The sequence below is a fragment of the Musca domestica genome, unplaced genomic scaffold, assembly GCF_030504385.1.
Source record: "Musca domestica strain aabys unplaced genomic scaffold, Musca_domestica.polishedcontigs.V.1.1 10, whole genome shotgun sequence".
NCBI lineage: Eukaryota > Metazoa > Arthropoda > Insecta > Diptera > Muscidae > Musca > Musca domestica.
Window position 1 is genome coordinate 3,316,569 of NW_026712115.1, and position 12,775 is coordinate 3,329,343.

Sequence of the window (12,775 nt, forward strand, 5' to 3'; positions counted from 1 at the left end):
CGTTTGTTTACAAACTGCTGGACAACGAATGTTTTCTCATCGAAGAAAACCAAATTCGGCAGTTCACCACTTTCGGCCAAGGGAAGCAAATCTTTAGCTTTTTTGAGTCTATTTTATTTCCGTTGCGGTGTAAGTTTTTGCACTTTTTGGAATTTCAATGGTAAAGCCCTTGAGCTTAATTTTTAATATTTGGCGAATGGAATATTGCGATTTGTGCAGCTCACGATCCATTTTTCGGCCACTGCGATGGTACGAGACACAAAAGATTTATTCACATTTAAATGCTGGAGTGCTCTTACCAAATATAAAGAAATCACACTATCACGCTTGAACTCCATCACGAATAACTTTTTTTCTGGAAAATTCTCACAAAAATCCTTTTGTACACTTGTAAACAATAAAATGAGCTGCCACTGGATTAATTTTAAAAGCTGTCGGACGAGTGGCTTAGAAATGACAGCAGTCTGAAGATGGTTGCAGTTTTTTCATCTCACCCTGTATGTCACAGTCAGGAGCGTATAAATTAAATAAAAGCAATATAGAACAGTGTTTGGCTTGCTTTTTTGGGATACCATAGTATTTTGTTGTTGCAAAATCGTCAGGCAAAATCCCATTATTGTTGTTTTTATAAAAACAACGTTTGTTTATGAGTGGAGAACGATGGTAATGTTTACCAGGGGGTAAGGCAGGGAATACCTAGGTTTCGGAAAGAGTCGCCAATCCTCATCAGTTCCCTTGTTTCTTGTCTGGGATATTCTCCCCAGAAGTTATTTAAAAAATAACTTCTATGACAAAAAACATTTTTTACCCAAGTGACGAGATCGTAAGCTCAATAGAAGAGGAACAAAAGAATTACATAAAACTAAAATTCTTTTGGAAAATCTTCTAAATCTTACAACCGCACTTATAAACATTTACATCTTTCTCCACTTGTTTTACATCTTTTTTGTTGTTACAGACAAAACAAACTTACATGGTTATGATACTTCGTTCAGGTTGAACGAAAGCATAACAAGTGGAGAAAGATGTAAATGGTTATAAGTGCGGTTGTAAGATTTAGAAGATTTTCCAAAAGAATTTTAGTTTTATGTAATTCTTTTGTTCCTCTTCTATTGAGCTTACGATCTCGTCACTTGGGTAAAAAATGTTTTTTTTTTGTCATAGAAGTTATTTTTTAAATAACTTCTGGGGAGAATATCCTAGACAAGAAACAAGGGAACTGATGAGGATTGGCGGCTCTTTCCGAAACCTAGGTATTCCCTGCCTTACCCCCTGGTAAACATTACCATCGTTCTCTACTCATAAACAAACGTTGTTTTTATAAAAACAACAATAATGGGATTTTGCCTGACGATAAAAGCAATATATTTCGTTTTTTCGGGAACTGTTTTAAGACAAACAAGTAAAAAACATTAAGTTCGGTCGAGCCAAACTTTATATACCCTCCACCTTAGTGTAAAGGAAACACTAGAGCCCATTATGACCCACATATACCTAGTTTTAGACATATTCATGGGAAAATGTGCCAAAAATCATCAAAATACCGAATTTTGGGAAATACGGATATATGGGGCTATACAAAAACGTAGACCTATACATACAGTGTTTCGCCAAAAGAGCTAGAACCCGTTAGGACCAAAAAAATACCAATTTCTAAACAAATCCGCGAAGAAATGTGGCAAAAATCATTAAAATTCCGAATATCGGGAGGTACCTTTATATGGGGGCTATACCAAATCGTAGAATTAAGCATGCAATGTTTCGCCAAAGGAGCTACAACCCATTATGACCTACAAATACCAATTTTAGGGAGAAATTCGTGCAAAAATGTGTCAAAAATAATCAAAATACCGAATATCGGGAGGTACCTTTATATGGGGGCTATACCAAAACGTGGACCTATACATGCACTGTTTTGCCACACGTATAGGGACCTGTTATGACCTACAAATACCAATTTTCAGACAAATCCGTGAAAAAATGTGGCATAAATCATCAAAATACCGAATATCGGGAGGTACCGTTATACCAACCATCCTAGACACATACAAATTGCTCTGCTAAATTTTGGCGCTCCACGGCAAATAATGTGGGCTGTATCGTGATTTCAACAGACAAAGAGACAGACAGACAGACGGACATCGTCGTTAAATCGACTTAGAATTTTATGCTGATTATGAATATATATACTTTATGGAGTCTACGACGAATGTTTAAGGATGTTACAAACGGAATGACAAAGTTAATATACACCCCCGTCCGAGGTGGAGGGTGTAAAATCATTTTTGCTTTAAAAATTCCCTGTGATCATTCACTGTGAACCCCTTAACTGTGTAATGACCCAAAGTCGTGGTACTTATTTCTGGATACAATATAATTTAATTTAAGGGGCAAACAGTCTCCTAGTATTAGTTGGTAATACCAACCTAAACAAACTGCGATAAAATACACCTAGCGACGAATAGCTGTTCTAAATCACTCCGACTTTAGAAAACAGGCGGCTTCGGAATGCACGGCGCAGTATAAAATAATGTTTTGTAGAGTTGATCGAGATCAGTCGTCTCTTGAAGGCTGGTGAGCTAAATGGGGTTTATAACGTTCCTTTGGCAATAACAGCAGTAGTTAGAGTTGAGTGGAGTTTAACTCTAATATTTGTGGAGATTGTGTGTTTGCTATATATAAACTAGTTCCGTAGGAATTCGTTAATTCTCGTACGTTGATCTATATTTAAAAGAGTAGTGCAAAAACTCACTGAGAATTAATGCCCAGACCATAGACTAGTGAATGTCTTATCTTCGAAAAATTCGGATCACCAGATGTCGTCTGTGCATTTTCAGGGGTATAAGTGAACAAATTGAAGTCACTCAATTCTAAGTCTTTGTGAGTAGGCCTGTGATAAGGTTGGGTTTTTTGAAATCCTTACTAAAAGGGTACGAAAAATACTAAAAATTCAATATTTGTATTGAACAAGCGGAATGAGGTAGAATTCTAATATTTGGAATACGAGTCATTGATGGAGTGAAGGATAGAGGTGCTAAAGGGTTTTTTGAAATTCGTACTTTAAGTTTACGAAAGTTTTAAAAGGGCACCGCTCTTTTAAAATGGTGCCATTTGCTATTATGTGAATGGATAGAGAAAAAAAATGAAATTTGGTATGAAAATCAAGATTGGAAAGTAAGTTAGATATATGAAGGTCATTTTGGAAATATGTGCGCTAAGTGTGTGAACTGTACTAAATTTGGAACAGATTTGTTTGGGGTGAGCGAATGAATCTGGAATTTAGAAATTTTTAATTGAGGTCTCTGTTGATGGTTGGTTTGCGATAAAGTAGTGTTTTTGAAAATCTGTACTACAAGTGCACGAAAAGTACTAAATAGTACTATATTTAATAAACTTTGGTATCGGGTGAAGAGATAGTGGTTGAAATCTGAAATTTGGAACTATGCTGTTTATTTATGTATAGCCTGGACATATGGAGGTAGTTTCAGAGATATGTACTGTAATTGTACGAAATGTAGTATTAAGTAGTATTAAATTGGATAGTGCTGGAATTCTGAAATTTGAAATTGATGTCAATGTTGGTATCTGGTTTTGGATATGTGTACGATAATTTTATTAAATTTATTTATAAAGCGAAAGATTGTTAAAATTGCATTAATAGTTGATTCTTCCAGTTTCCGGAACAGGGAAAGTGTTAAAAAGTGTAAAATATTAGCTGTGAATGTGAGATTTTTTAAAAAAAGTAAAAGAAAAATGGGTCATCTCACCTGTTATACTCTCAATGCCATAATCAATTTCGGCATTTTTGCCAATATCCTGATCCGTAGCTCTCAAGGTTATGACAGTGGATCCCACGGTGGCTCCCTCACGTATCGACGCTTCAAATTGTTCCGCCTCAAAGGTGGGACTATGATCATTGCAATCTAGAACATTAACCTGTAACGTTGTCGTGCCAGACCTGGGTGGAAAGCTATCATCGGTGGCGACAACCCGGAAATAATGAACATCCATTAATTCACGATCCAAACTGGCCGATGTGGTGACAACACCAGTTCTTGAGTCCACCTTAAACAAAGATTGAGAACGCGAATCGAGAAGGGAAACCATTGAATAGACTACGGGAGAATCTTCGGGATCACGGGCTCGCACTGTGGTCACACTAGACCCCGCTGGCTGTTCTTCCAGCACCGAGGCCACATATAAGGCCTGCTCGAAGTAGGGCGATTGATTGCGCAGCTCTCGCCTTACACGTTTTGCAATGTCGGTGTCATTGAATTCCTGATAGTGGTAGACGATTTTCAGACGATGATCTGAGTCCACGATGTCACTGCGATCACAGCGTATGTTGAAGGTTATACTAACCTTCCACATCGATTCATGAATGCAAACATCACGACTGGCCACCAAATCACGATTTTGATGTTCGATCACAAAACGTTCATCGTTCACATCGAGGAAGTTGACCTTGCAATGCTGGCATATGGAACGTGGCAGAAAGGCATTCAGATTGTTGATGAACTGGGATTTTCGCAGGCAGATTTGGTTCCATTTATCTGTGGTGTGTATGGCATAGGAGGCATAGGTTTCAGATATCCATTGTTTGGCCTCCGAAATGCGGCGATGTAAATTTCCATAGGACAGAGAAGAGGAGAAAGATGGTGAGGATGTTTCCAGGGAGAGCATGGATCTACGTTTGCGACTCAAAATCCGGTGGCGCATTTCATTGTCAAAGGAGTTGCCAAAAATGAGATCACCATCCCGAAATTCATTGAGGGAATGGTTGTGGCTGTACGGTTGGAGTGTTAGCGAATTGCTTTGCCTGTTTGTGTCCCGAAACTCGCCATAACTGCGCTCATATTCTTCCAACGGGTCGAGCTCCTCAATAAATCTTCGACGTCTACGTTTCGAATAGCCTGTATCCTCCTCCTCATAGTGTCGGCCATGAATTTCCTCCTCCACCCTACGATCTTCGTTGCACGTGTGGCCCGACACAAATATCCGTATGGGCAAACTGTAATAGTCAATGCTACGCAAACGATTCGATGTCGAGTCCACATAGAAGGTGAACAGATTCGGATAATAGATTCCATCACATTTCAGGGATTTCTTCAGCTGTATCTGGCCATCCTTGTGATTGACCGAGACTAGATGATGTACAAAATGGGCCGATTTGTGGGCATTAATTTTGTAATGGCGCTCCGAGCCCAATTTGTACACCGACGCATTGAATATCACCGTTCCAGGTGCAGCATCTTCATGGACAATTATCAGATACGCACTGGAGATTTGTACTGTAAGGCAGATGATGGCTAAGAGTATTAAGAGTGGGTGGCGGCGGATGGATCTGATGGATGTGGGTGACATTATGGCATTAAAGTGTGACCGCCTCTTCCCCACTCTTGCTGGTTGCTCCTGTTGATGGTTGTGTTGCCATCTTGTTGTTGTTGCTGTTGCTGTTGTTGATGTGAAAGTGGTTGTATCTTGGTGGCTACAACTCACAAAGTCTGGCACTCTCTTTAATGTGGCTGAAATTGTTTCAGTTGCATTTGCTTTGCTTGGTGTTGCTCTTCTTGTTGTTGTTGTGGGTAATGATGAATGAGAAATAGTTTCGGAGATGGAATGTGTTTGTGTTACAGTTTTAGTTGCTAATAACGATGTTGTTGCTGATGCTGATGATGTTGTTGCTGTCGAGGACTTTGTTGATGGCAGCCACTCTTCCGGATGTTGTTGAAAACACATTTTGCGTTTGTTGGAGCCACTCTGAGTTCTTTTTGTGTAAGTATGTGTGTGTGTGTGTGTGTGTGTGGTTACAACTGTCGTCTTATCAAAGTGATAAGTAAAAGTGTTCACACACACAGTGAGTAAGTGAGTGTGTGTGTGTGTATCTGTGTAAATGCAAGTGGCTAGCTAAGTGTTGTATAATTTCTCCCTTCTTCTGCTTTGTATCCTTTTGCAGCGGCTGTTGTTGTTGTTGATGTTTTGTTTCTTTTTCTTCCTTTCTTTCAATGAAGTTTTGATGTGGTCAAAGAATTATGTGAGTGTGTGGTTTTTGGTGTGGAGGTGTGTATGAGTGCGGTTCAGACCTTAATTAACCACACATCAAAAATATTTGTTTAAATTACAGAACATTTGTAAGTCTTCTTTGTTGTCGTAGGCGTTTATATAAAAATCTGTAACGAAAAGAAGAGAAATGTGGGTAAGGGTTAGAGAGGCTTTAAAATAAATTGCAAAATAAATTATTTTATAAACTTATTAGCTAAAAGGATATCCATTTTCTTTGAAAAGAGTGATTTCAGATGTTAAGGGGCGTAAATAATCAAAAAGTGTTTTACAAAAGAGGTTTCTGGGGAACTTAATTGGCTCACAATCTACCCACATTCATTGCATGATAATGACAATGAACTCAGTCTCTTTTAAAAAAATTAAATTTGTGGAAAAAAATATCCTCGGAAGGATTTGTTTTCATTGTACTCCAAATTTTAAATAATTCCGGTGAAAACTGTGCCACAAATCATTAAAATACTGAATATCTGGAGGTACAGTTATATGGGGTTTTTACTAAAACTTGAACCTATATCTATAGTTTTCTACAAGGATGAATGAGAATATGTAGGAATATTGAGAACACATACTCCCAGTTTGAAGCAAATTCGGTATGAAATTGTGACTAAAACACCAAAAAAAAAAAAAAAAAAAAAAAAAATACGTATGTGGGTACAGATATATGCGGTCTATACCAAATGAATGGACTTATATAGCCCATTTTAAATACCAAAGGTCCTGCAGACCTAAAACACATCTGAGTAAGATTTTATTAACCTATTTAATTTCGTTTAGAAGCTAGAGTGATTTCCATAAACGGACAGTCATCGCATAATGGCCATAGAATTTAATGCTGATCAAGAATATACAGGGTGAGATGAAAAAACTGCAGCCAACTTTAGACTGCTGTCATTTCTAAGCCACTCGTCCGACAGCTGTTAAAATTATTCCAGTGACAGCTCATTATATTGTTTACAAGGGCACAAAAGCATTTTGGTTAGAAATTTCCAGAAAAAAAATATTTGTGATGGAATTCAAGCGTTTCTTTATATTTGGCTGGAAAACCACAAGTGGCTATCTAGAGCACTCCAGCTTTTGTACCATCGCTCGTCACCGTGATACTGGTAGTGTAGTCCGACATCAAGGAAGTGGACGGAAGGAAACAGCAACATCAGCAGGAATGGTTCGAAAAGTAAAGAAGCGACTTGATCGAAACCCGCGTCGCAGTGGCCGAAAAATGCCTCGTGAGCCGCATATATCGCAATATTCTATTCGTCAAATATTGAAAAAATGTGCTCGATCTTACACCGCAACAGAAAGAAAACAGACTCAAAAGAGCTAAAGATTTGCTTCGCTTGGCGGAAAGTGGTGAACTTTCGAATTAGGTTTTCTCCGATGAGAAAACATTCGTTTTCCAGTAGTTTGTAAACAAACAAAATGATCGTGTTTACTTGCCAAAGAGGTCAGCTTAAAATGTGAACCTTCGGTTTGCCACCAGAACTCACGCGTCATGGAGATAGTGTGGCCCGCCAAACAAGCTAATGGTCGCTCTCCGCTCATATTTGCCGACCTTGCCATCAGAATCCCAAAAATATTCTGGAGAGTGTATTAAAGCCTTTGGTACGCAAATATTTAGGCCGCAAACCTGGGACATTCCAACAGGACTCAGCACCATTGCACTTAGCACGCGTTACCCATGAATGGTTACAAAATGAGGTTCATCGCTTAATTTCCAGCCCACAATGGCCACCAAAATCTCCGGATACCAATCCGTTGGACAACTGTGTCTGGAGTATTTGGGGAAGCAAAGTTGGCACTAAAAAATACCAAAGTGTCGATCATCAAAACACCGCAGATCACCAAAATCGGGCAGCGTGTGACGGTTTCATTGGCCCTTTGAAGGCCATTATTCGTGCCAAAGGTGACCAATTCGAACAAATCTAAGCTTATTCTAAAATTTCATGCAATTTCCGATATTTTTTGCTTTCATTTAATAAAATATTAAAAAAAATGTAAAAATTATGGCGCTTGACTTTGCTACAGTTTTTTATCACAGCCTGTATATTCATGATCAGCATAAAATATTCTGTTGAAATCACTATACTGCCCACATTAGTTAATGTAGAGCTTTAAAATATGACAGATATTCGGTGTCTTGATGATTTTCGAAACATTTTTCGACGAATTTGTCTCAAAATTGGTATTTGTAGATTATAATGGATTCTAGCTCCGGTGACGAACATTGTGTATATAGGTCCACGGTTTGGTATAGCCCCCATATAACGGTAGCTCCCGATATTCGATATATTGATGATTTTTGACACATTTTTCCTCGGATTTGTCCAAAAATTGATATATGTAGGTCATAATGGGTTCTAGCTCTGGTGGCGAAATATTGTACACATATGTCCACGTTTTTGTATATTCCCTATATAACAGTACCTCCTGTTATTGGTATCTTGAAGATTTTTGTCTAGAAATTATTAGTTGTCGTTCATAATGGGTTCTAGCTCCGGTGGGGGACCTTTGAGTACATAGGTTCACGTTTTCCTATAGCGCACATATAACGATATCCACCGATATTCGGAATTTTGATAATCCTTGTCATATTTACCCACAAAATAGTTTCAAATGTGGTATTTAAGAAGATTTTGTAGATGAAAATCCTTGAAGTATAAAATTGCCTATATAGGTACCCGTTTTGGTACGGCCTCCATATAACGGCCTCACCCACTTGTTGGTTTTTTTTTTTTGAAAAGTTTAATAGCATTATTTAAGCGGGCTTTGTAGTTTAAAGGGGGACACGTTTGAATTCAGATACTTTTATAATTTTTTTTTTGTCCCAATGATGGAGGTTATTAAATGTTCGGGCCGGCCAAACTTAATGTTTTTTTGCTTATTTTTTTAATTTGTTATAAATACTGCTGTACAGAAGTGTACTAAATATTGTGGCCCTGTGATTTGTGCTCCATGTCAAATAGTTTTTAAGTAGCCACTATTAAAGAGGATTCTTTTTGATGTTTTTAGAGGCCTAGTGTTCAATCATTCCGTTAGTTAATCTTTGGAATAATGTTTTATTTTTTGCTCCACAAAGTCTCTATTTGTCCTTGATCTCATCCCATTTCTAGAATCCAGAAAAACTCACATCCCTTACCAAAAAACTCACATCCCTTACAATGTCCTTGTGTCGATTTACGAGAGCTCTCACAAACATTCCCTAACATGTACTTGTCATACCTCAATTTGCATCAATTGAGTTTTCTTAATTTTGTTCTTCTTCATCTTTGAAGCATTTGCATTCCTTCGAAGCCACACACACGCGTACACTTACATCTGCACATACACACAACCAATACAATTTAATTTTGTTAATTGATTTGAAATTCACCCAGAGACATTGAGCTGCAATCATTTTTGACTACGACTACGGATAACAATGTTCCATGTCAATTTGCCAAGTTGAGGGTGCAGGGATGGAGTTGCTGGGAGAGGTAATGAAATCTTTGGAATGCAAGACAACTGTTATTGATATGTTATTTAAATGATAATCATATTATTGATTTGAGTTATTTGATGTGTGGGTGTGTGTGTGTGTGTATTTAAGAAAATAAATGCAATCTTATTGAGTTTGTATTGGAAGCAGATACTTTGTGATTATTTATTTCCGACAAAGGAAGGAGACAAAATAAGGGTGGGAAATTCAAATTACAGGGTGAGATGAAAAAACTGCAACCAACTTCAGACTGCTGTCATTTCCAAGGCGCTCGACCGACAGCTGTTAAAATTATTTCAGTGACAGCTGATTATATTTTTTTACAAGCCTACAAAAGCATTTTGGTGAGAATTTCTTTTTGTGATTTATTTATATTTGGCTGGAAAACCACAAGTGGCTATCGTTAGAGCACTCCAGCATTTAAATGTGAATAAATATTTTGTGTCTCGTACCATCGCTCGTTACCGTGATACTGGTAGCGTAGCCCGACTTCAAGGAAGGAGACGGAAGAAAACCAGAAATGGTTCGAAAAGTAAAGAAGCGACTTGATCTAAACCCGCGTCGCAGTGGCCCAAAAATGGCTCGTGAGCTGAACACATCGCAATATTCCATTCGGCAAATATTGAAAAACGAGCTCGGGGTGAAGCCACTGAAATTCCAAAAAGTGCAAGAACTAATACCGCAACGGAAAGAAAATAGACTCAAAAGAGCTAAAGAGTTGCTTCGCTTGGCCAAAAGTGTTGAACTACCGAATTTGGTTTGCTCCGATGAGAAAACATTCGTTGTCCAGCACTTTGAATACAAACAAAATGATCATGTTTATTTGCAAAAAAGGGGTCAGCTGCAAATGTGCACCTTCGGTTGGCCACCTGAACTCAAGCACCGGTCATGGTGATGGTGTGAACCTTCATAACAGCCGATGGTCGCTCTCTGCTCGTATTAATCCGGTCGTATTATCGAGGAAATATTCTGGAGGGTGTATTAAAGCCTTGGGCACGCAAACATTTTGGCCGCAGATCTTGGACATTCCAACAGGTCTCAGCACCATCGCACTCAGCACGCGCCACCCAAGAATGGTTACAAAATGAGGTTCCTCGCTCCATTTGCAGCGCACAATGGCCACCAAAATATTCGGATACAATTCGATGGACTATTGTGTCTGGAGTATTTTGGAAAGCAAGTTTTGGCACTAAAAAATACCAAAGTGTCGGTCACCTCATGCAAGCGCTTTGCCAGGAGTGGGCCAGAATACCGCAGAGCAACCTTCGGGCAGCGTGTGACGGTTTCATTGGCCGTTTGAAGGCCATAATTCGTGCCAAATGGCCACCTTTCGAATAAATCCAAACTTATTCTATAATTTGATGCTATTTTCGACATTTTTTGCTTTCATTCAATAAAATTTAAAAGAAAATTTAGAAATTATGGCGTTTGACTTTGTTGCATTTTTTTATTCCACCCTCTATAGAATTCTGAGTGTAAAATGGAATTGTGTATTGTTTAATTTCCAACCCTTCGATAAATGAATTGCAATCAAATTAGTTTGATGGTCGGGACATATTGAGAATTCGAAATTCATAGATTCCCGATAATTGGAAAATCCTATTAACATAAGTGTTAATATTATTTCAAATACATTGGTTGATTCGAAAGCAAACAGAAGTCAATTACTTTGTGATTATCATTGTTATGAATTAAGGAAGATAATCAGAAGCTAAGAATTTAATTTGATGAAACTATTGCTGTGCGGGAGTTTCCATCTGGACAACAACAACAAATTATTAAATTATCTTAACTTGTCTTTTCTACTCCAGGCAATAAATAATTATAGTATTAGGAGTAGTCATTATTTGATAATTAACCATTATTAAGGGGTTATGGGAAAGAGTATTACACGTAATTCCGATAAGAAATTGCTTTGGCTATGAAACATTATTGAAAGAGAATGTAATTAAAATGTTTTGGTGGTATGTAGAGGGGTGGGAAACCTCAAAAGGAAAATGGGGAAAATTCCTTCGTTAAGAAAATATAAAAACATTTTCTTGCAAGTGACCACAAAAAATTTAAAATATTTAATTCATTAACAATTTCAGAAAAAATATGCAAAAATTGTATAAAAAATACCTAAAATGTCTATACAAATACCATTTGACCCTTTGGGACAGGCATTTTACACAAAAGCTCCCAAAGCCCAAAAAATTGGAATTTCAATTAAAAATCCATTAGCATTGTTGTGAAAGGCTTTTGTCCATTGTTTACACAGAAAATCCCCTCTTTTTTGTGCTATCCACATCGATAATAACTAAAATTGTTAAAATATTCCATAAACCAGAAAATATATTTTGTAATTATTTATTAAAATAAACATCATTCTATGTTTTTGAATATTTTATTTGATAATTAAAATGGCACAATTTAGGGTCGCATAAAGGCTAAAAGATGACAGCTAACAGTGTTTTTTTTTTGGAAAAAATTGGGGAAGTTTTTTTAAATGTTTTTATGATTTCCATTTTTTACGTCATTTCAATTTTTCGGGGTTACAGGATAAGTGTAAGGATCTATACAGGGTGAGATAAAAAAGCTGCAACAAAGTTAAACGCCATAACTTATACATTTTTTTAATATTATTGAATGAAAGCAAAAATGTCGGAAATAGCATCAAATTTTAGAATAAGTTTAGATTTGTTCGAATTGGTCACCTTTGGTACGAATTATGGCCTTCAAACGGACAATGAAACCGTTAAACACTGGCCCATTCCCGGCGAAGGGCTTTTTTAGTGCCAACCTAGCTTTCCAAAATACTCCATACACAATAGTCCAACGGTTTGGTATCCGGAGATTTTGGTGGCCATTGTGCGCTACCATCGACTGTTATGGCAGCCCACATCACCACCACACGACCAAGGCCGGCGTTAGAGTTCTGGTGGCCAACCAAAGGTGCACATTTTCAACTGACCTCTTTGGCAAGTAAACACGATCATTTTATTTCTTTACAAACTGCTGGACAACGAATGTTTTCTGATCGGAGAAACCGAAATTCGGCAGTTTACCACTTTCGGCCAAGCGAAGCAACTCTTTAGCTCTTTTAAGTCTATTTTCTTTCTGATGCGGTGTAAGTTCTAGCACTTTTTGGAATTTCAATGGCTTTACCCCGAGCTCAGTTTTCAATATTTGCCGAATGGAATATTGCGATATGTTCAGCTCACGAGGCATTTTTCGTTTCTTCACTTTTCGAACCATTTC

At 37.7% G+C, this 12,775-nt stretch overlaps 1 protein-coding gene across 1 annotated transcript in view; it reads right to left on the reverse strand.

Moving 5' to 3' along the window:
- The window catches only part of LOC101897675 (protocadherin-like wing polarity protein stan), a 158,560-nt gene that overhangs the window by 38,603 nt on the left and 107,182 nt on the right, over positions 1 to 12,775 (reverse strand). Inside the window, exon 5 of the mRNA XM_059125595.1 lies at positions 3,768 to 6,170. Coding sequence (XP_058981578.1) covers positions 3,768 to 5,739 — 1,972 coding nt within the window. The 5' untranslated portion in view covers positions 5,740 to 6,170. The remainder of the gene's footprint in view (positions 1 to 3,767; positions 6,171 to 12,775) is intronic.